Here is a 23,007-nt window from a genome sequence, read left to right on the forward strand (position 1 = left end):
GACACTATAGCATTCTTAAAGGGTCTATCCAACAAGAAGATCTAACAATTGTAAATACCTATGCCCCCAACACGGGAGCAGCCATCTACATAAGGCAACTGTTAAACAAAATAAAGAGTCATATTGATAACAATACGTTAATTGTAGGAGACCTCAGTACTGCACTCTCAGCAATAGACAGATCATCTAAGCAGAAAATCAACAAAGAAACAAGAGCTTTGAATGACACACTGGACCAGATGGACCTCATAGATATATACAGAGCATTCCACCCTAAAACAACAGAATACTCATTCTTCTCGAGTGCACATGAAACTTTCTCCAGAATAGACCACAATACTGGGTCACAAATCAGGTCTCAGCCGATAGCAAAAGACTGAGATTATTCCCTGCATATTCTCAGACCATAATGCTTTAAAACTGGAACTCAATCACAAGAAAAAATTTGGAAGAAATTTAAACACTTGAATGCTAAAGACCACTCTGCTCAAGAATGTTTGGGTCTACCAGGAAATCAAAGAAGAACTTAAACAATTCATGGAAACCAATGAGAATGAAAACACATCGGTCCAAAACCTATGGGATACTGCAAAGGCGGTATTAAGGGGGAAATACATACCCATCGAAGCCTCACTCAAAAAAAAAAAAAAAAAAAAATAGAAAAATCCCGAATTCGCCAACTAACTCTACACCTTAAAGAACTGGAGGAAAAAAAAAAAAAAAACAAACGATGCCTAAGCCTTGCATCAGAAGAGAAATAATTAAGATTAGAGCAGAGATCAATGAATTAGAAATCAGAAACACGGTAGATCAGATCAACGAAACTAGAATCTGTTTCTTTGAAAGAATAAGATTGATAAACCACTGGCCAGACTTACCCAAAAGAAAAGAGAAAGGACCCAAATTAATAAAATTATGAATGAAAGGGGAGAGATCACGACTAACACCAAGGAAATAGAAACAATTATTAGAAATTATTATCAACAACTATATGCCAATAAATTATGCAACCTGGAAGCAATGGATGCCTTCCTGGAAATCCATAAACTGCCAAGACTTAAACAGGAAGAAATTGACAACCTGAATAGGCCAATAACCAGTAACGAGGGGAAGCAGTGATCAAAAACCTCCCAAAAAACAAGAGTCCAGAGTTTGATGGATTCCCTAGGGAATTCTACCAAACATTCAAAGAAGAAATAATACCTATTCTCCTGAAGCTGTTTCAAAAAATAGAAACAGAAGGAAAGCTTCCAGACTCATTCTATGAGGCCAGCATTACCTTGATCCCAAACCAGGCAAAGACCTCATCAAAAAGGAGAATTTCAGACCGATATCCCTGATGAATATGGATGCCAAAATTCTCAACAAAATCCTAATAGGATCCAACAATACATTAAAAGGATCATTCACCACGACCAAGTGGGATTTATCCCCTGGATGCAAGGGTGGTTCAACATTCACAAATCAATCAATCAATGTGATAGAACACATTGATAAGAGGAGAGAGAAGAACCAGACGGTCCTCTCAATTGATGCAGAAAAAGTATTTGACAAAAGACAGCATCCTTTCCTAATTAAAACTCTTCAGAGTATAGGGATAGAGGGAACATTCCTCAAGTTCATAAAATCCATCTATGAAATACCCACAGCGAATATCATCCTCAATGGGGAAAAGATGAGAGCCTTTCCCTAAGATCAGGAATACGTCCAGGATGCCCACTCTTGCCACTATTGTTCAACATAGTACTAGAAGTCCTGGCAACAGCAATCAGACAACAAAAAGAAATCAAAGGTATTCAAATTGGCAAAGAAGAAGTCAAACTCTCTCTCTTCACAGATGACATGATACATTATGTGGAAAATCCAAAAGACCCCATCCCCAAATTACTAGAACTCATACAGCAATTCAGTAATGTGGCAGGATACAAAATCAATGCATGGAAATCAGTTGCTTTCTTATACACTAACAATGCAACTGTAGAAAGAGAAATTAGAGAAACGATTCCATTTACAATAGCACCAAAAACGATAAGATACCTCGGAATAAACCTAACCAAAGAGGTAAAGGATCTATACTCTAGGAACCACAGAACACTCATGAAAGAAATTGAAGAAGACACAAAAAGATGGAAAAACACTTCATGCTCATGGATCGGAAGAATAAACATTGTTAAAATGTCTATGCTGCCCAGAGCAATCTATACTTTCAACACCATCCCGATCAAAATTCCAATGACATTTTTCAAAGTGCTGGAACAAACAATCCTAAAATTTGCATGGAATCAGAAAAGACCCCGAATCGCCAAGGAAATGTTGAAAAAGAAAAACAAAGCTGGGGGCATCATGTTGCCCGATTTCAAGCTATATTACAAAGCAGTGATCACCAAGACAGCATGGTACTGGCACAAAAACAGACATATAAACCAATGGAACAGAATAGAGAGCCCAGATATGGATCCCCAACTCTATGGTCCAATAATCTTCGACAAAGCAGGAAAAAATATGCAATGGAGAAAAGACAGTCTCTTCAATAAATGGTGCTGGGAAAATTGGATGGCTATATACAGAAGAATGAAACTCGACCATTCTCTAACACCATACACAAGGATAAACGCAAAATGGATGAAAGACCTCAATGTGAGACAGGAATCTATCAAAATCCTAGAGAAGAACATAGGCAGTAACCTCTTTGACATCGGCCACAGCAACTTCTTTCAAGATACATCTCCAAAGGCTAGTGAAACAAAAGTAAAAATGAACTTTTGGGACTTCATAAAGATAAAAAGCTTCTGCACAGCGAAGGAAACAGTCAACAAAACAAAGATACAACCCACAGAATAGGAGGAGATATTTGCAAATGACACAAAGGGCTGATATCCAAGATCTATAAAGAACTTCTCAAACTCACCCAAAAAACAAATCATCAAATAAAAAAATGGGCAGAAGACATGAACAGACACTTTTCAAAAGAAGACATACAAATGGCTAACAGACACATGAAAAAATGTTCATCATCATTAGCCATCAGGGAAATTTACATTGAGACCCACCTTGAGATATCACCTTACACCAGTTAGAATGGCAAAAATTGACAAGGCAAGAAACAACAAATGTTGGAGAGGTTGTGGAGAAAGGGGAACCCTCTTGCACTGTTGGTGGGAATATAAGTTGGTACAGCCACTTTGGAAAACAGTGTGGAGGTTCCTCAAAAATTTAAAAATAGAGCTACCCTATGACCCAGCAATTGCACTCCTGGGTATTTACCCCAAAGACACAGATGTAGTGAAAAGAAGGGCCATATGCACCCCAATGTTCACAGCAGCAATGTCCACAATAGCCAAACTGTGGAAAGAGCTGACATGCCCTTCAGCAGATGAATGGATAAAGAAGATGTGGTCCATATGTACAATGGAATATTACTCAGCCATCAGAAAGGATGAATATGCAACTTTTACACCAACATGGATGGGACTGGAGGAGATTACGCTACGTGAAATAAGTCAAACAGAGAAAGTCAATTATGTGGTTTCACTTATTTGTGGAACATGAGGAACAGCATGGAGGACATTAGGAGAAGGAAGGGAAAAATGAAGGGGGGGAAATCGGAGGGAGAGACGAACCATGAGAGACGATGGACTCTGAGAAACAAACTGAGGCGTTTAGAGGGGAGGAGGGTGGGGGGTGGGCTAGCCCAGTGATGGGTATTAGGGAGGGCACGTACTGCACGGAGCACTGGGTGTTATATGAAAACAATGAATCGTGGATTACTACATCAAAAAGTAATGATGTATGGTGACTAAGATAATAAAATAAAATAAAATAAAAAATAAAAGTTGAAAATAGAGCTACCCTATGACCCAGCAATTGCACTACTGGGTATTTACCCAAAGATACAAATGTAGTGATCCGAAGGGGCACCTGCACCCCAATGTTTATAGCAACAATGTCCACAATAGCCAAACTATGGAAAGAGCCAAGATGTCCATCAACCGATGAATGGATAAAGATGTGGTGTATACACACACACACACACACACACACACACACACACACACAATGGAATATTATGCAGCCATCAAAAAACCCCAAATCTTGCCATTTGCAATGACGTGGATGGAACTAGAAGGTATTATGCTATGCGAAAAAAGTCAATCAGAGAAAGACAAGTACCATATGATCTCACTGATATGAGGAATTTGAGAAACAAGACAGAGGATCACAGGGGAAGGGAGGAAAAAATGAAACAAGATGAAACCGGAGAGGGAGACAAACCAGAAGAGACTCTTAATCTCAGGAAACAAACTGAGGGTTGCTGGAGTGGAGGGGGGTGGGAGGGATGGGGTGGCTGGGTGATGGACATTGGGGAGGGTATGTGCTATGGTGAGCGCTGTGAATTGTGCAAGACTGATGAATCGCAGACTTTTACCTCTGAAACAAATACATACATGTTTAAAAAAAAAAAGAAGATAGTAGGAAGGGAAAAATGAAGGGGGGAAATCAGAGGGGGAGACAAACCATGAGAGACTACGGACTCTGAGAAACAAACTGAGGGTTTTGGGGGGGTGGGGGGATGGGTTAGCTCCATGATGGGTATTAAGGAGGGCACGTACTGCATGGAGCACTGGGTGTTATACGCAAACAGTGAATCATGGAACACTACATTAAAAACTAATGATGTAATATATGGTGACTAACATAATAAAATAAAATTAATAAAAGAAAATAAACAGCACCCCCACCCCTCTCTCTGGTTGTACCCCTCCCATACTCCATGCCTCATGGACTCCCTTCCCTTTCACTGGCTCCACCTCTCCGGCTGCCCCCACCCCTCCTGCTGCCCTACCCTACCCACCGTCCTGCCCCTCCCACAGCCTGCACCCCTCGCTGGAGCTTCACTCATTCTGTACCAATTGCCTGGCCCCATAGACACCTGCCTCAGCACCTGGTCTCCCAGCACACATGGGTGACCTGCCATGCTCTGGAACATGACTCTGCTGTGAGGGGCTCTGCCTGTACTATCTCATTTAATCTGCACCAGCACCCTGCAAGGTATTCCTTGCCATTTTACATAGAAGGAAACTGAGGCTCAGAGTGGTTGTGTAGGTCTCCCAAGTCACATGGTGGGTAAATAGATGAGCTGGGGCGGGACTTGGGCACTGCCTTCAGCCCTCCTCTTCACTCTCACTGCCTGGGCCAGACTCTCCCTTGCTTTCTCCCTTGAAGGCCATGCTGGCTTGGGCCTTTCCCTCTCACACACCCTCCCGTCCTCCCCACTCCTGTCCAGGCTCAGTGACACCGTGGGACTCCAGAATGCACCCTGAACTCCTTGGTTTTTGATTTTTTTTTTTTAATTTGTGTTTTGGTTAATGAAGTAGTTTTTTGTTTCTGATTAGAAAACTTGTTGTAAAAAAAATTCTGGTCACTTGAGAAGAGAATAAAAAATAATCTCATCCAGCTCCTTTGCATATGTGCATATTTACCTGTTCAATTTTCCATAAATCAAACACTGTTATAATGTCTTTCTCTTCTTTCTTTTGCTCACCTGTTCCCTGACCAGTCCATCCCAGTGTCCCCCACTGGGGAGCCTGTGTCCTTCTGCACTCCCCGATGCCCACAGGTACTGGTCCTGTCCTGTCAATAGGATGGGGTGCCACTTCCCGCATTCCGTTTGCATAGATGAGACGAGATGATCTCTGCCCAGTGTCTTGCTTTCTGCTTTGATAGCTCATTGTGGAAACCCCTCAGGTCTGCTGTGTTACATCAAGTTCATTCCTTTTAAAGGTGGTGCAACACTTCATCATCCAGACATAAGAGATTTCATTTAATCAATTCTCTACTGCCTTCAGATGGTCTTCAAGTTTGTTTTCCCGCCATGAACAATGCTTGTGGTGCCCTTACTGTGAGTGCTTGCATCTCTATGGTCTCTACAGACCGGGCACTAGAGGAGAGCCTGCCGGCCCGGAAGGGCTGTTCTAGGAGATATCGCCCCATGCATGCTCCTTCAGCTGGGACATACCTGCTCCATGGCGTGGGTACTCAAAAGATGAACAGTCATGACCCTGAGCCCTTCCTATCACCCTGGCCATGCCAGCCCCACTCTCAGGACCCTCTGAGCTCCATTGCAGTCCAGAACCTCAGAGGCACACCTCACAAGGCAGGTGCTGCAGGACTGGCTCAGGTGCAGGCCCAGGTTCTGACCGCGAGCTGCCCGGACCCGTCCAGTTATTATAGTATGAACCTGCTCATGGCCAGTGGTGGGGAGGCGCTGTCCTTGCTAGAGGTTGGGTGTTACCACTTTTCTTTTTTTTTGGTTCCAACCTAATGAGTCAGAAGTGATATCGCATTGTAACTAATTTGCATTGCATTTCCTTAACTACTAGTGACCTGGAGAACTTTTCCATATGCTGATTTTTTCCATATGTTTCTTCTTCTATCAACTGCCTATTCATATTCTCTGCCCATTTTTCTATTGGAATATTTGTCTTTTCCTTATCAATTTGAAGCAACTATGTGTATATTATAGATACTCATCCTTTGTCCCTGTGGAGCAGTTATTTCCTATCTATTATTTGTCTTTTACCTTTATGGTGTATTATACCATTTAATTTTCTACATATTTTATATGAATTTACTATATTTATTTGAATATTTTACATTAGTGTCATGATAAAATACTTCCAGTAGAAGACGGAAACTTGAGAGGATTATACTTTGGGTTTTTTTAAATTTAAATTCAATTAACATATAGTGCATTTTTATTTCAGAGGTGGAGTTCAGTGATTCATGAGTCTTATATAATACCCAGTGCTCATTACATCATGTACCCTCTTAATTACCATTTAATTTTTAAAACATTATGTAATCCAATATGCTATCTTTTCCTTTATAACTTCTTGGTTTCCTGTTTTCACTTTAAATTTTTTTTTTAGATTTTTTTAATTTATTCATTTGAGACACAGAGATACTGAGAGAGAGAGAGAGAAAGCATGAGCAGGGAGAGAGGCAGAGGGAGAGGGAGAAGCAGACTCCTTGCTGAACCAGGAGCCCGATGTGGGGCTCGATCCCAGGACCCTGGGATCATGACCTGAGCCGAAGGCAGACGCTTAACCATCTGAGCCACCCAGGAGCCCCCTGTTTTTACTTTAAAAGAAGTCTCCTTAGCACCCATATTAACATTGTTCTCCTAAATTCTTTTTACTTTTTTATATTTTAATCTTTATTTCCTCTGACATTTATTTTTGTAAATAATATGACATGGGTTCAATTTAATCTTTTCCTTCTGTGAAGGCAGCTGTGATTACATCATTGAAATTCCATACCTTTGCACTGAGTTGAGAAACCACCATTCTCATACGTTAAATTCTTATTTATTGGGCTTATTTCTGGCCTCTTTATATACTGCCCACCCCCAAGTCTGTCTGTGATGGGTAGCACCTTCTGTGAACAGTGACCTTACAGTACTCCTTAATATTGAGCAAGGGAAGTCCTCCTTGTTTTTAATCTTTCAAAAAACTTTTGGCTATCCTTGAACACTTCTTTTTCCATATGAATTTTTAAATTCTTTTGTTCTGTGTTCTCACCTTCATCTCTCCCCCATGCCCTACCAAAAAAAAAAAAAAAGAGAAAACCTGCCTGAAATTTTAATTGGCAGTGCATTAAATCCGTATGATTAAATATGGTAGAACTGACATTTTTATGATATAAACTTTTCTTGTTCAATATGAAAGAAAGCACTTGTTAAGATTTCATTTTATAGCCCTGGGTGGCTCAATCAGTTAAGCATCTGTCTTCGGCTCAGGTCATGATTCCGGAGTTCCAGGATCGAGCCCCACATCGGGCTCCCTGCTCAGTGGGGAGTCTGCTTCTCCCTCTCCCACTCCCCCTGCTCATGCTCTTTCTCTCACTCTCTCAAATAAATAAAATTATTAAAAAAATAATTTTACAGGTTATATGGTATTATATCATATTGTTAGTGTGGATAAATGCTACTGGTGCCTTTGAGGAGTCTATTTATCCAGACACATTGAAAAATCCACATATTAATTCTATTAGCTTTTTGAAAAATGAGAGTCTCTTAGGTTTTCTAGGTCCACCATCATATCATTACCAAAAGATAGTCTTTTCTGTTTTTTTCACATGCTTATTATTTTCTTCCTTGTCACCGGTGCCAGGACCTCAAGGACAGTGTTGAGTGACAACAGTGACATCAGCATCCTTATTTATGATAACAGAAATGGTTTTAGGGTTGCCATTTTTTTAGGGTTGCCATTTTTGAATGACATTTCCTGTCTCTATAACAGAGAAAAAGATTCCTTCCATCGCTATTTTAATATTTATTAGTTGTGGCTACTAAATGTTATTAAGTTCCCTGTTGGTGTCACTCGATACAATCACAAGCTTGTTCCTTACTCGTGTCATGAATTATGCCAGAAGTTTTCTTGCTACTGAAACTTCTTGGAATAGACCCTCCTTGGTTATGACCTATTAGTCGTTCATGACACTGCTGCATTCACTTTAATTGCATTCGGATTTCCTTTAAACTCTGTGTTTGTGACTTGGATTGGTCTTCAGCTTTCTTTGGGAGCCTGCGTGTGGGGGGCTTTAGCACGATGGTTATGCCAGCTTCCCAGAATGAGTTCCGGAGCTGAAACTGGTGAAACAGCTCGGCAAGTGTCTGCTGCGTAAAGGCTGGATGGAGCTCAGCTGCTCAGCACCCAGGCCCCTCACTCTGCTAGGTGTTTAGTCAGCTTCCCAGGTGCTTATATGGATATTGGCCTGTTTTCTGCAATTTCTTCTCATAATTTATATTTTGCCAGGTTTTTACCCATTGCTTCCAGCTTTTCAAGTTTGTTGCCATGCTATTACTCTTAAAGAAAACAAAAACAAACACCCTTGCAATTGTCTTCTTATTTCTAATCTTGTGTATTTTTGCTCTTTTTTCCTTTCATGACAGGGTTATCGATTTTCTTGGACCTTTCAAAGAACCAGTTTGGATTTATTATCCTCTGGCTTTCATTTTCATGGTTCTTTATAGTTTGCAAAGGTTGCATTTTCATCAGAGGGAAGAGATTGAGGAACACTGTGACTTGCCAAAGGTCCCACATCTGCTAGCAAGCGGCAGGTCCCTGACTGCAGGCCACTCCAAGAAGTCTCTGGAGAACGGGCTGCATCAGGGTGCCTGCCAGTGGTAAACAGCTCCTCTCCTTGAGTCTCTTAGTTCTGTTTGCTTCTCTTCTGTTGCCTGTCCCTTTACCTTTTGCTTCAGTTTCTTAAGCATAGGGCTTCTCTCTGCTAGGCTGGGAATTCCTCTGGGGGAAGATGTGTCCCCGAGACCAGGAGACTGGGGTGAGTATGAACTCTAGAGCCAGACGGCCTGGCACTTATCCCCACTGTGCTGACAGTGTGCACCTGTGTCTGCTCTCTCACCTGCTGGAAATGACACGCAGCAGTAGTCTCCGACCTCGGAGGCTTGTCATGACCATTATATGAATAAAGCCAGGTCTTGGGCCAAAACCCTGATGACCAAGTGTCTCAGAATCCAGAAGTTTTAGGATTTTAGCAGTGCATATACTTCAAACTTCAAATATGACACCTCTCTTCCCCACCCTGGGTCTGGGGCAACATAATATTTTACAATCAAACGCATCAGTATTTCTCTGATAGACATGCATACCACATTGGATGGGGCAAAGCTTCTAAACAGTCTCTCCTTTCGGTTCAGAGCAAGTTTTGCTGCCAGTGAATTTGGTGCAAACTTGAAAAACCTAGCAGTTTTAGGGCTTCTTAGATTTCAGAGTTAAGGGTAAGGGACTGTGGACTGCACAGGCTAACCTTTGGGACAGTCCTGTCATGGGGTTAGCACGGGGCAAACCACCTGCTATTATGCCCATAGCACTCAACGCCCGGTTCACAGCTAGCTCAAAGTCAAGTCTGCTGCCTGCTTGTCCAACCTGTCGCCCGCGGGGGCCCGGGGCAGCAGCCCCCTTCACAGACCTACATCTGGTCCTGCCCTGGGTGTTCTTTCCCGCTGTCTGCTTACCCGCGCTCACAGTGTGCTTGGTGCTCTGGGGTGCAGAGAGCAGCCAGCAACGGGGAGAGTTAGCTCGGCCCCGGCCTCCTCTCCCCCAGACTGCTCCTCTTTCTCCTCCTCCATCATCTTTGGCGGAAATGAGAACCCACAGGCACTAGAAGGCAGCATTGCAGGACTGGTCCCTTCCTGACCTCAGCCTCCATGGTACCCCCTTAGTGGCCTCAGTCTCCAGCTCATCTCACAGCCTCAACTGCCAGGCCCCTTTTGGTGTTTTGACTTGGGGCCCCTGGTCAGGATGCTGGGTGGGAGCGAGGGGTGTAGTGTGTTATCAGGTCCTCAGCAGGAATCTGTCGAGTGTATCCTGGGGAGGGGAGCCCTTTCTGCTTCTCATGGCCAGCCTCCCCCCCCGCCACTGCTGACAGGAAGTCCTAAGTTCTTGTTTTTCCTGTCCCCCTGGCAGAGCTTCAGCTTTCGGCAACCCCCTCCCTGCCCCTGGGAGATGTAAGGCAGAGTGGCCACCTCTTCCTGGAGGTTCAGGTGCAGATACCCAGAAAACTTGCCCCCCAAGCCCTGGCTGCTGAGGGCAGAGCCGTCTGGGAAAGGAGCAGGGTAGGCAGCCTACCTGGATGGCAATGGGGACAATCTTGTTGGCCAGATTCTTGTATAGCAAGCAGATGGGTGCTGCCAGGAACTGCATGGTGCAGGGGTCTGTTTTGTTGGCATCGATGCCATCCAGCAGCTCAAAGTCCACGATGAAGATGTTCCCTTGCTGCAGGAGGCAAGAGGAAATATGGCCCCATCGGTCTCAGCCAGTGATGGACCCCAGAACCAGGCCCAGGGGGAGGGAGAGGTGGCTTCAGAGGCCCCTAGCATCTGATCAGGGCTCAGAATGTGCAGTTTTGTTCTCTGACTCTGGGCTGATTTACATTCAGAGTGTTCAGAGGTTGTGGTAGTTTTCTGGTAATGTGAAGGAATGGCAGGGGCCCATTCTGCATGTGTTGTCCCTGGAAGCTGCTTGGCCCTCATGGAAGATGCTGGGCAATCCCGCAGGGTGGCAGTGTAATAAGGAAGCAGACAGACTGCAGACAAAATAGACAACAGAATGAAAATCCTGAAGAGCGCCGCCGCCAGCCTCCACTTACACAGCGTCATGGCCGGGTCACCCTTGGGAGGTGAAATGGGGGCGGGTCTTCAGGGGTGGAGGCTTCTGCAGGGGGCATCTGCAGGGGTGGGGTCTACAGAAGCAGGGGTCTGCAGGGTCCTTGGGGGGAGCTCTTAAGGGCTTGGGGGGGTAGGTCTTCAGGGGCAGGAGGGGTCTGTGTCCCTGGGTGGTGTGTTCTGCTTCCTGGTCTGAGGCTGGTGGCACGGTGGGGTCACTTGGTGAAAATTCATTGGGCTTGCTGACACTCCTGGTTCAGTCTCTTTTTCTCTGGTTGTTATACTTCAAAAACAACAACAACAACAACAACAACAAAAATAAAAAAACCAAAAACAATGTGCCTGGGATGCGGGGAAGGGAGAAAGCCACTCTTTGCAGAATATAGTTCAGTCTTCTACAGGGAGTCCAACCTGAGTGCTGTGAGGGTTCCTTTCATAAAATTGGTGCCCACTCAGGCCCGAATTTGAAGAATTTGGGGATAGGACGGGTGGCGCTTCTTCTAAGGCCTTTCTTATTTTGGGTGAGTAATGGATGCAGCTGGGGAGGGGGGTCTGCGATGTTGCAGAGCTGGGTCCCCAGGTGCTCAGGTGAGATGTGTGGCCACAACTCTGCCTGCGGAGGGTGTGCTGGGCCACCCACCGCAGGCTTCAGGAGTCCCCCCAAGGGGGACCAAAGGCCGGACAGGAGCTAAGGACACCATCTGCCTCCTTTTCCGACTCGAAGGACCATGGCAGTCACCTGACACCAGTGATGAACTCTGAGCTGTCTGTCTGCAGTGTGTGTGGGCCAGGGGTGAGGAGGAAGGAGTTTGTGCCCACTGCTCACCAGGGAAGGAGTGTGGGGCGGGGCTGGTTTCAGGAGAGCTTGTGACAGGGCCCCTTGGGATCACCTTGTCAAGAAGGCAGAGACACATGGGTTGGTGGATCTCAGGGTTGGGTGGGCTCCTGTCATGGGCTGGACAACTGGATTTTCAGATTGGACATGACCATCATGAGTACTGCACAGAAGTGGCTGCCAATCCAATCTCAAGGAGACCCCGGTTAGTTAAGGTGATGAATGCCAGGCTAACAGGAGGCCCTGTGAACACAGGCCAGGGAACCAGGAGGCCTGGGACTTGGGCCTATGCCCGGGGCACTGCTCTGTTATCCCAAGTCACCTCCTCTCTCTGGGTCTCAGGGTCATCCTTCTGAAAACTGAGGGGGAAACTTATCTCTTAGTTCCGACGTTCTGGGACTCTGCACTGGACACTGGTGTTCTTGCCTGGCTGGTGTCCCTGTCCTCTCCTTTTGGTGCAGAGGCCCCATTTCCTGGCCCTAATGACTGCTGCAGGGAACAAAGAACTGTGCTATGGGGCGCCTGGGTGCCTCGGTCGGTTAAGCGTCTGCCTTCGGCTCAGGTCATGATCCCAGGGTCCTGGGATCGAGCCCCACGTTGGGCTCCCTGCTCAGCGGGGAGCCTGCTTCTCCCTCTCCCTCTGCTGTTGCGCCTGCTTGTGCTCTCTCTCTGACAAGTAAAATCTTAAAAAAAAAAAAAGAATTGTGTTGTAAGAGATGGGAGGTGTGTGTGTGTAAGAGATGGGAAGTGTGTGTGTAAGAGACAGATGTATGTGTAAGAGATGTAGGTGTAAGGGATGGTAGGTGTGTAAGAGGCGGTGTGTGTGTAAGAGATAGGTGGTGTGTGTGTAAGGGACAGGAGGTAGGCGAGTAAGAGACGGGAGGTGTGTATAAGAGATGGATGGTGTTTAAGACTCTAGTCAGTGATAGCTATTAGATTATTGCTTCGTGACCAAAACCACAGCTGAGCCTCTAAACCATCACTCAGAGGAAAGGTGGCCATTGTGACAAAGACAGCCACAACCCCAGGCCCTGGAGGTTGCAAGGACTCCCAAGCAGAAGCTGTCCCCCTACCAGAGAGCTTCGCAGTCCCTTCCCATTCTAGGATTCTGTGGCTTTCAAGGTTGTATGATTCTCTGACTTGAAGTGTGGAACCTACAGTCACCGAATCAAAGTTAATCTGGCCAGAAATAAAATCTACAAAGGAATGCTGCTGTGTGTGCACACGTGTGTATGTGCCTGTGGGCGGGGGGGCGTGCGTTGTCCTCATCAGCTGTCCATGTGACCAGGTAGTGTCCTGGGCCCAGGCAGGTCCAGGGTGAAGGGGTTGGGACTGTGTGCCCTGGGGGAGGGGATGGTCAGCTGGGCAGGCGGCCCTCTAGAGTCAGGTGGGCAGGAGGTGGGGGCTGGGAGGCTGTCCACAGGTGGCGCAGACTCTAGCTGGGGCCCCAAGGCAAGCTGAGCAAACAAGACATGGTGACCAGAAACAGAAGGCCACCTAGACACCTGGTGGGCAAGGGCAGGGGCCCCTGTTGTCCTGGCTCTGGTGGAAGAGGCCAACCGACTGGAGAGCAAGGGCCATCCCCGGCCCTCAGATCCCTGCAGGTGAGCCAGAGGAGGGCTGGGAGGAGGGTGAGGGCAGAAGCAGAAGACACCAACATTTCTAATTAGAAAGTTAAAAATTCCAACCATTTTCTCCCCTTTTTCCTGTGCTGCTACAAGGCTTGCTTCTTTCTCCATTTTCCTTACCTTTGCAAGGTTGGTGACAATCCGACAGCTGTGTATGTAAAGCATCTCTCACAAAGCCTGGCCCACAACTAGACTCTACTGAGAGGGAGCTCCTTCAATTAGTGATATTGATATTGAAAATACAGATATGCTCCCAGCTCTGAGCATTGAGAAATCTCACCCTCAATACCTCTTTCTACACTGGACAAGACATTTTCCATAAATGCCCAGGGACAGGAAGAGACCACTTCACTGAGGGCAGCTGATCTCATCATCAGCCTGGCAGAGGCTCCTGGAGACAGCGGCCTGAGGGCTCGCGAGCACCGGCCAGCAGAAAGTGCTTTCTGCCCTACAGAGTGTGACCTGGCCATCTGAGCTGGCCATGGCCGAAGTCACCTGACAACCAGCTCCTACCTCAACCTCCTGCTCCAAAGTGAGCTGCCGCTCCAGGCTGCACTCCACCATCTCTGTGGTCACAGGGAGCTTCTTGGGCAGCTTGGTGCAGCGCTGGATCAACACCGGGTTGCAGCCATTCAGGAACTGGTAGCCAAACATGAGGTCTTCCTGCCAGTGGTTCATGACCCGCTCTAGAGGGGAGAAAATCATGGCCTTGCCTGAGCTCTGAGTGGGGCAACCCGGGCTGCAGCCCTCCTGACCCTGGCTGAGGACCACAGTCCCTGCTGGGTCCTGTCTCCCAGGCATTTGCCAGCCAGCTGGTCAACCACGGATTCCGCTGACTGTGCCCTACACCTTGACCCCTGGCTCAGGTCATGGCACTACCCCTGTCCTCCCTGAGCTGCCCTTGGTGGCTCAGAATGTTCCTGAAGAATTCCTTTCTCAAGAACACCACCAAAAATGGACAAATGGGATTGCATCAAACTGAAAAGCTTCTGCACAGCAAAGGGAACAGTCAACAGAGTAAAAAGACAACCTACAGAATAGAAGACATTTGTAAACCGAACATCTGATATATAAAGAACTACAACTCAACAGCAAAAACAAAAAACAAAACAAAACAAAACAAACCACTAATAACCTGATCAACAAATGGGCAAAGGACTTGAACAGACAAATGGCAAGCAGGTATATGAAAAAATCCTCAATGTCACTAATCATCAGGGAAAGGCAAATGAGAACCATAATGAGATACTGCCTCACACCTGTCAGGATGGCTATTATAAAAACAAAAGACAATTGGTATTGGAGGGGATGTGGAGAAACTGGAACCCTTGTGCTCTATTGGTGGGAATGCAAATTGTGTGGCCACTATGGAAAACAGTAGGGTGGGTTCCTAAAACTAGAACTACTACATGATCCAGTGATCTCACTTCTGGGTATTTATCCCAAAGAATTTAAATCAGGATCTGGAAGAGATATCTGCACTTCCATGGTCGCTGCAGCAGAGTTCGTAACAGCCAAGGTGTGGGAACAACCTTATAAAAGGAAGGACATCCTGCAGGATGTGCCAGCATGGGAGAACGTGGAGGACATCAGGCTAAGTGAAACCAGCCAGTCACAGAGAGACAAATACTGCACGATGCCATTGACATGTGGTATTTAACACAGTCACACTTATAAAACCAGAGTGGAATTGTGGTTGCCGGGGGCTGCAGGAGGGGAAATGCAGAGTTACTAACCAATGAGCATAAAGTTTCAGTTAAGTAAGATGGGTATGTTCTAGAGATCTGCTGTACGTCATTGTGCCTCTAGGGGAAGAATGGACTCCAGTCTTTCCACCCAGGATGGAGACAGACTGAGGGAGAAGGAGGGAGAAGGAGGGAGAATGGGGGAGAAGGGGTGTGAGGGGGGAGATGGAGGGAGAAGGGGGAGATGGAGGGAGGAGGGGGGAGAAGGGGGAAAAGCAGGGAGACGTGGGAGAAGGGAGATGGGGAGAAGGGGGCGAGGCGGGGAGAAGAGGGGCGATGGGGGAGAAAGAGGAAGAAGGGGGAGAGAATAGGGAACAAAAGGGGGAAGAAGGAGGGAGAATGAAGGGAGTAGAGGGGCCTCCTGGGGAGGAGTTTGCAAAGGGAGTTTTCCCCGGGTGCTTCTTTCAATACCCACCCTTCATCCATCATTCCTGTTTCCTTACCTTCGCTGTTTTTCCTTCCTGGGCCTTCCCTGGCAATGAACATGCTATTGCAAGCCCACACCTACCGAACACATCCTAGGCCAAGGGAACCCAAGGTCACTTTTCTGTAAATGCTTAAAAAACAAGCTAAGTTCTGCTTTTACTCTGTTCAGAAGTATCATAAATGACCGATTCATGTAAACACAAATTTCTGACACTTTTGAGACTTTTGATGATGAAGTGAGCTGGAGGGTGCTTAGCCCTGAATGTCCAAGGAGGGGAAACCTCTGGGCATGAGGGTCACTGGGGAACCGCGGGGGCTCGGGCAGGGGTGCGGGCCTGGCTGATGGGGAGGCCAGGGCAGCCCAGCCCATGGAGCCAGCTGCCATGCTGGAGCAGGGGTGGGGCAGCCCTTTCCAAGTCCCAGGCAAGTCTCTCCAGCCCCACGAGAGACCCCAAGAAAGGGGTCAGCACGCTCACCAGAAATAGTGTTGCTGATCTTGACGAAGATTTTCTCAAAATCGGCGAAGTCGCTCCAGGAAGACTGGAACATGTGCATGAAGCGGTTGATGAACAGGTTCTCCATCCTGCAGACCAGGAGACAGCGTCCCCATTTGCACTCGCTCTCACCTTGCCCCCCTCGGCACAGCCGCTTCACACTGCGGCCTCCTGGGTGGCAAGGAACAGAAGGAACCGAACCCAGAGCTGCTCTGAGGGGGCAGCTGACTGGCCTGGTGGAACCAGGACAGAAACCAGCACCGTTGCCCATGCTCGCCTAACTGCATCTCCCCTGGGAAGGAAACGGGCCACTGCCCTCGAGAACAGTCTACAGTGCCTCCAATCCCCTCCACGCCCACTTTCGTCCACGCCTTCATTCATTCAGCACACTTTTGCTGCCCCCAATGCCCAGGGCGCCCTAGTTCCTATGCAGCTACTCTAGCTAGTCTCCGGGAGTTTTAGGGGATGAGTGGTTTGATTGAGTTGATCCCTTATTTACTTTCTAACTCTGGCTCTGTGCCTGGTGCTGAGGGAGATAGTTTTCCAAATGCTCATTACACAGGATAGCAAAATAAGCCAGGACAGGAGCTTCATAAAATGCAGCTTGCAGGCACTCAAGAGTGAGATCTGAGCGGTCCGAGCAATCCCAGGGGCTTGCTGGAGGAGGGAACTGTGGGACGGGTCTGGGAAAGGTCAAGGGGAGTGAGAGAGGTATCCCAGACTTCCCTACTAACTCAAGCCAGGCACAGGACAGAGGTTAGGGAACTCTGGCCAGTGCTCATGTGACACACTCTGCCTCGGTTTCTCTCTCTGGCACCCCCACAGCTGAGGGTACCTACCAGGCAGCTATCCTGTCTCCTTCCCACCGCCCACTCCTCCAGAGTTGAAGCCTCCCACCTCTACTGCCTTTCATACATCCTTACTCTGTTCCCTCTGCCTGGAATGCTCTCTGCCCCTTTCTCCTCCTCCTGAGACTACGGGACGAGTGTATCTGGAGGGCTTGCCTCAAGGACCCCGACTCCTGCTTTGATCTCAGGGAAGCTGCCCCTTCCCCAGCCCAGGCTGCCCCATGATGTGGTCTCAGCAGTGCTGACGGCAGATTAAGTACATAGTCCTGTGTGTGAGCCCCTCCTCAGCCTGCGGCTCCAGGAGGGCGAGGGGGTGTCTGCACTGCCGCAGGCCAAGCCGGGGCCTCCAGGTACTCCAGGGGCTCCAGGGGCTCCAGCAGCACCAGCACCAATCACTGACTGAGAGGGACAGTGCACATACCCGGGCAGGGGACCCCCTTCCCATGCCCCACCTCCTGGGCGTGACCAGCGGAGCCAACCCCTCCCAGAAGCAGCAGCCCTAACCTGGGCAGGCCCTGGCGCTCTCCTTGGACTCACTCCTTGGCGGGGAGCGGGTGGGAGGGGAGGGGAGAGGTGCTGGCTGGGGCCAGAGCACTGTTGCAGGAAGGTGTGGGAGTTCCAAAGCCCCCTCACACCTTTCCCAGCAGCATCAGAGGACTGAGGCTTGGGTGTTTTGTCCAGGGCTACCCTGGCTGATGGGGACAGATGGCTGTCTTATCCCAGGGGAGCTGCCTGGGAGCATGCATGAGGGCAGCAAGTCCGAGTGACTGAACATAGGAAAGGCATGTGAGGCAGAACATGACACACCTTTATGACTTCCCTTCAGATCCCCCCCGCCCCCCCACTGCCCCTCAGTCTAGCAAATGCTTCTCCTCTGCACCTGCCTCCCTGGGACCCCTCAGGAGACCACACTGCCTGGGAGTGGGTCCAGGAGCCACAAGGCTGGTCACCTCTATGGGCCTCGCCTTCTCCTCCAAGAGTCGGGTGACTCAGCTGCCTGCCGGTTACTGAGGGGCTGTGGTGCCAGGAAGGTGCTGGGCGCAGCCTGGGCCATGTGGTGCACACAGCAGGTGCTCAGTGCCTCGGGGCTAGAGAATGACGCTGGACTTGTCCTCTAGGCCGGGCTGGTCTCTTCAACACTTTATCCTCGCCCCTCCCCAGGAAGGAGGAGCTTTTACACACGCACTTGGTTTTCTGTTGGTGGTTTTTTGGTTTTTTTTCCACACACGCTTATTTTGCACACATGCTTTGGTGTCTCACCAGGGCTAGGCAGGCCCCCTGGCTAAGGGGCTGTTGGCATCGCTCCGCCTTCCTCAGCCAGCACCCCTGTCCTCCTGCACCTCCCTTGTCCGCTGAGCCTCCTGGGGCAGAAACCAGTGTTAAACTAGAGGAGTAAACCGCACTGTGCCCTCCACTGTCACACCGGGTGTGGAAAAGGATGCATTTCTGGGAGAGGAGAGGCCTTCCCAGGTCTCTGCAGGCCTGCCAGCCCCAGCACAGCCCCGTGCCACCACATGGAGCCCCAGAGAGAGGTCCCAAAACCCAAGGGACCTTGTGGGGAGCTGGGAGTGAGTCATAGCCCTTGGCTCATGGTCTACCCAGCTGGGTCTCTCTGACTTTGAAACAAAAGGCTGGCACTGAACGTGGGGTGGGGTGGCACCCAGAGGAAGCCACAGATTCAGGAAGACATGGAATTAGGAGGAAAACATTTGCATGTCATCCTGAGGCAAAATATTTCTACATGCTTACAGACACCTGGATTATCGGGACTTCGAAGATCTGTTATTGCACAAAGAGGAACCTGCAGCCCAAAGAGGGCATCTGGCTCATTCAAGGTCACACAGCCAAGGTCAACATGCACTGGGCTGTTTGTTTGCCCTGTGCCAGGAGAGGGGGAGCTCTTGTTTCCTCTGCTTCCCCTGCCCCTTTCCTTCTAGCAGCTTCTCCATTTTTGCACCTCACAGTTTTGCTGTTGGGAGTGGGGGGCAACGCTCACTGAGGAGAGCTGGCCTCATTCCAGGCAGAGCAGGTGGCTCTGAGATAAGATACAAGATTCTTCTTATCTGAGAAGAGATAAGTCACCGGAATTACTCAGAAGTGCCACGGAAGCTGGATTGCCCAACGATGGAGGTTCAATGGGGAAGGTCTCTCTGGTGACCTCAGCCACAAGTGTGTTTTCCAGAGCAGGACTGTGTTTAACCATGGACCGAGTGGCACGCTATGGCATGGGCTGTGGGGACCAGGCTAGCTGGGCCCTGGTTCTGTGGGTTCTCTCTATCAGGAACTGTCCACGTAGAGTGGGCTGCCAGGCACTTGGGTGTCCCTTCCCCATCAGACCTCTAGGGGGCTGGACCCCGGGGGTCTTGGAACCCCCGACCCAAGTGCTGGGGTAGGGACACAAGTCTGGACGGGGCTGGGAGTCCCTGAGAGATGGCAGCTGTGATGGTGCTGCTCAGCACAGGGTGGTAAAGGCCTGGCCTAAGATCCCAGCCCCATCGCTTCCCAGCCACATGGCCTTAGGCAAGTCCCTAATCTTACGGTGTCTCAGTTTTCTCACCTGTGAAATGGGCACAATGACTGTCCCTGCCTCACGGGGCTGACCTAATGTATAGAAAACCCTAGTTCATAAAGAGTTCAACAAACATTAGCAAGTAGTGCCCTAATTGTCACTCACTGTTAATACTAAAGTCTGCAGCCTTAAGCGCTGGCATTCTGGGGGACCAGCAGACAGGTTCAAAATCCTGTCTGCAGCACAGCACTTTCCCCTCTTCCTTCCCCTGGGTCTTCTCGTCTAATTCGCTCATCTTTTTCTTCCTTCACACCCAATTCATGGAGGAATCTTCACGTACTTACTCTTCTTTACTTCTTGTCCCCTTTGCTCCCTGAAAAGTGCTCTCCTCCAGGGCACTGGTGACGTCCTAGTGGCTGCATCCGAAGGGCCCGGCAGTTAGCCCTAAGCTTTCTCGATCTCTCTAGTGCATCTGACAACCAACTCCTTCCTTCTTGACACCAAAATGCCGAGCCTCTCAGGCCACCAGAGTCCTGCTTCCCCACCCCCTGCCAGGTAAAGGCTGGGCTCCTTGCCCACCTTCCTGCCTTGGTAGCCTCAGCCCCACTTCCCCACACAGGCCCTCTACTCTGGCCCTCCTGGCTCACCAGAATTCTTACTGCCTAAAATGCCATCCCCTGCACCCCTCCAAGCAGCATGGTAAACTCCTACTCATCCTCCAAAACCCAGCTTGGGCGTCTTCTCTCTTGGAAAGCATTTTTCTGATGCTGGTCCCCCAGAGTTACTTCCTCTTCTGCCTCAAGTTTCCCCAGCATTCCTTTCCTAAGGAAGAGTTCCTACATGCTGTTGTGATAAGCTATCCCTGACTTGGTTCCCATTAGACTGTGAGCTTCTTGGAGCTGGGACCAAAAGGCCACTTTTGATTCATCTCGGGCCCTACCCCCCAGGAGCTCTACAGTAAACATTTTAAAGGAGGGGCAGCGGTAGTTCCTCCGGCCCTGCTCACATGGGGGTAGAGGAAGCCCGGGGAGCTAGCAAGTGGGTGGGGACAGTACCTGAGGAGGCTGCTCCCCAGCTGGGCTCCTTCCTTGGGCTGAAGTCCTCCCAAGCACCCAGAATGGAGATATTAGAGGGAACTCACCAGGGCGAGGGGGGCATTACATACATGAGTTCACAGAAATCTCGTAACAATTCCAGTAGCTAGGTATCATCAGCTTCATATCAGAGGGAGGAAACTAAGGGTCATGACACTGAAATGACTCTCCCAAGAGGACACAGCTAGAGTTTGAATCAACCCTAACCGCCGGGCTCTAAAGAAGGCAGCCCTTTGCTTTTAAAGGGTAATGAATCCTGGGTTGATAGTTGTTGCTATAATTTTAAGAGATTAATAGAATTTTTCTCCAGGAAAGCAAAGCATAACCTCACTACTCTGAGTCTGGTCCAGGGACCAGCAGCACCAGCATCACACGGGGGCTTGCTGGGAATGCACACTCGATCCCCACTCAGACCCACTGATCAGAACCTGTGTCTACCAACGTCCCACGTGGATCCATGTGCACATGAATGCTTGAGAGACGCTGTCTGGACCCCTGCTCCCTCTCTAGGCAGCCTGGCTGCCTGTCCTTACTGCCCTGAGCAAGGGGGGCCTGCTGCAACTGCCCAGTGTCCTGGAGGAGCCCGGCTGCCCTAGAACCAGCCTTGCGGAAAGAGCTGCATTCAGCTAAAACTGCGCCTTCCTTCACTGAGTTTGTTCCACTGTAGGAATCGGCATTTTATTTTTCTAGTCCCAGGCCAGGCTTGAGGTAGGTGTGGGGAGGGGCACAGGAAAAGAAAAGGCAAGAACTGCTAGTACCTAGAGCAGTTTGGGGATCCAGGCCCCCAGCAGGCGCTCCATTAATGCAGCTGAGCTAAAGTGAAGAGCAGAGAAGGACACCAAGAAGGGGAGAAGGTTCTCCCTCCTGTCCCTGCAGGGACACCTGCCCTGGGGGGCCTCCAGCCCACAAAGGCAAGCCAGTCTGAGGAGTTGGGAGGGCACAGGCGCGTTAAGCTGATTTCTTTAGGCCAGGATTTCTCAAGCCTTACAGCCCTGGAGAGCAGGGGTCCTCTCTGTGGTCCCCAGGCCAGCAGCAGCTGCACCCCCCGGGGGGGGGCGCTTGTTAAAAATGCAGATTCTCAGGTCCTGCCTCAGACCTCCTGAATCAGAAACTCTGGGGGTGGGTCCAGAAATCCTGATTTTTAACAAGCCCTCCAGGGGATTCTGATGCAAGTTATAGTGTGAGACCCACCGCTGAAGAGGTTGCAATGTAATTTGACTACAGACCAAGCCCCCTCTTTTTAGGGAAACCAGACTTTATGCTTTGTATTATGTCTTCTTTCATGACCCATTTTTAACCACACAAAAAATGCTACTTTAGCAAATATAATTAAAATTTCCCAGGTCTGTCTAACTTTTAGTGGGAATCTCCCCTCAACATTTTTATAAGATATTTATCTCCCAGTAGGACATAGCTCTGTCTCACAAAATTCAATAGAGGTAAACAGGGTTGATATATAGACATCAGTTAGAAGGAGGAGGAGATGGTTTTTAAAATTTCCAAGAAGACCAGGGGCTTTTGGGTAGCATTTGTGGAGCTAAGGGGGAGAACACTATTTTCTATGAGTGCTTTGGTGACGTGGAGCCAACTTGTGTCCGAGCTGGGGTGGCAATAAGAGGGCGTGGGGACTTCTTCCTGCACAGAACTCATGGCTCTGGTTTCTGGAGAAATGAAAGGCCCAGCCCTGGGCCTCACCCCACCACTTCCTCCGCCCTCCTCTGCTGGAACTCTGCCCCATCCACTGTCATCCCCTCTCTCCCCTCGAGGCCCTGGCTCTTCTTCATCTCAGACGCCTGAGCCTTCCTTCTCTTCACCACCGACTCCCTTCAAGGAGCTGCCATACATGGGATTTTGTCTGACCTCCAACTTGCAGCAGTGACCTCTCTGGGGGGCTGGGAGCAGCGGGTAACAGGGGTCACGGCTGACAGACCGCACTAGCCCTCTCGCCCCTCCCCGGCACACAGCGTCTGGCTCTTGGCCCTGAGCCTTCACGGCACCGCCAGAGGCTGCCCGGGGCTCTCAGCCTCAACAATGCCCCCGAGCTGGACTCACCTCCCCCACTTCTTCCCCACCTTCCCTTTGTAAGGATCACTCCATTTTCCTGACCAGTGGGATGCACAGGTCAAGAATGCCTGGGGGTCTCCTGTCAGTCTCTCCCCATTTTGACCTGAATTCCAACCAGATCCCAGGTCCATCCACACCACACCCCGCCTTTCTCCCTACTCCTCAGTCAGCCCCTT

The 23,007-nt window shown here is 49.0% G+C and overlaps 1 protein-coding gene across 2 annotated transcripts in view; it reads right to left on the reverse strand.

The window, feature by feature from the left end:
- Positions 1-23,007, reverse strand: part of ALOX5 (arachidonate 5-lipoxygenase) — a 72,082-nt gene that overhangs the window by 14,761 nt on the left and 34,314 nt on the right. For both annotated transcript variants that reach the window (XM_027596119.2, XM_027596120.2), the window contains exons 5-7: positions 16,299-16,405; positions 14,165-14,337; positions 10,653-10,799 (exon numbers count right to left, since the gene is read on the reverse strand). In XM_027596119.2, coding sequence (XP_027451920.1) covers positions 10,653-10,799; positions 14,165-14,337; positions 16,299-16,405 — 427 coding nt within the window. The remainder of the gene's footprint in view (positions 1-10,652; positions 10,800-14,164; positions 14,338-16,298; positions 16,406-23,007) is intronic.

This window comes from Zalophus californianus, chromosome 15, assembly GCF_009762305.2.
Source record: "Zalophus californianus isolate mZalCal1 chromosome 15, mZalCal1.pri.v2, whole genome shotgun sequence".
Lineage (NCBI taxonomy): Eukaryota > Metazoa > Chordata > Mammalia > Carnivora > Otariidae > Zalophus > Zalophus californianus.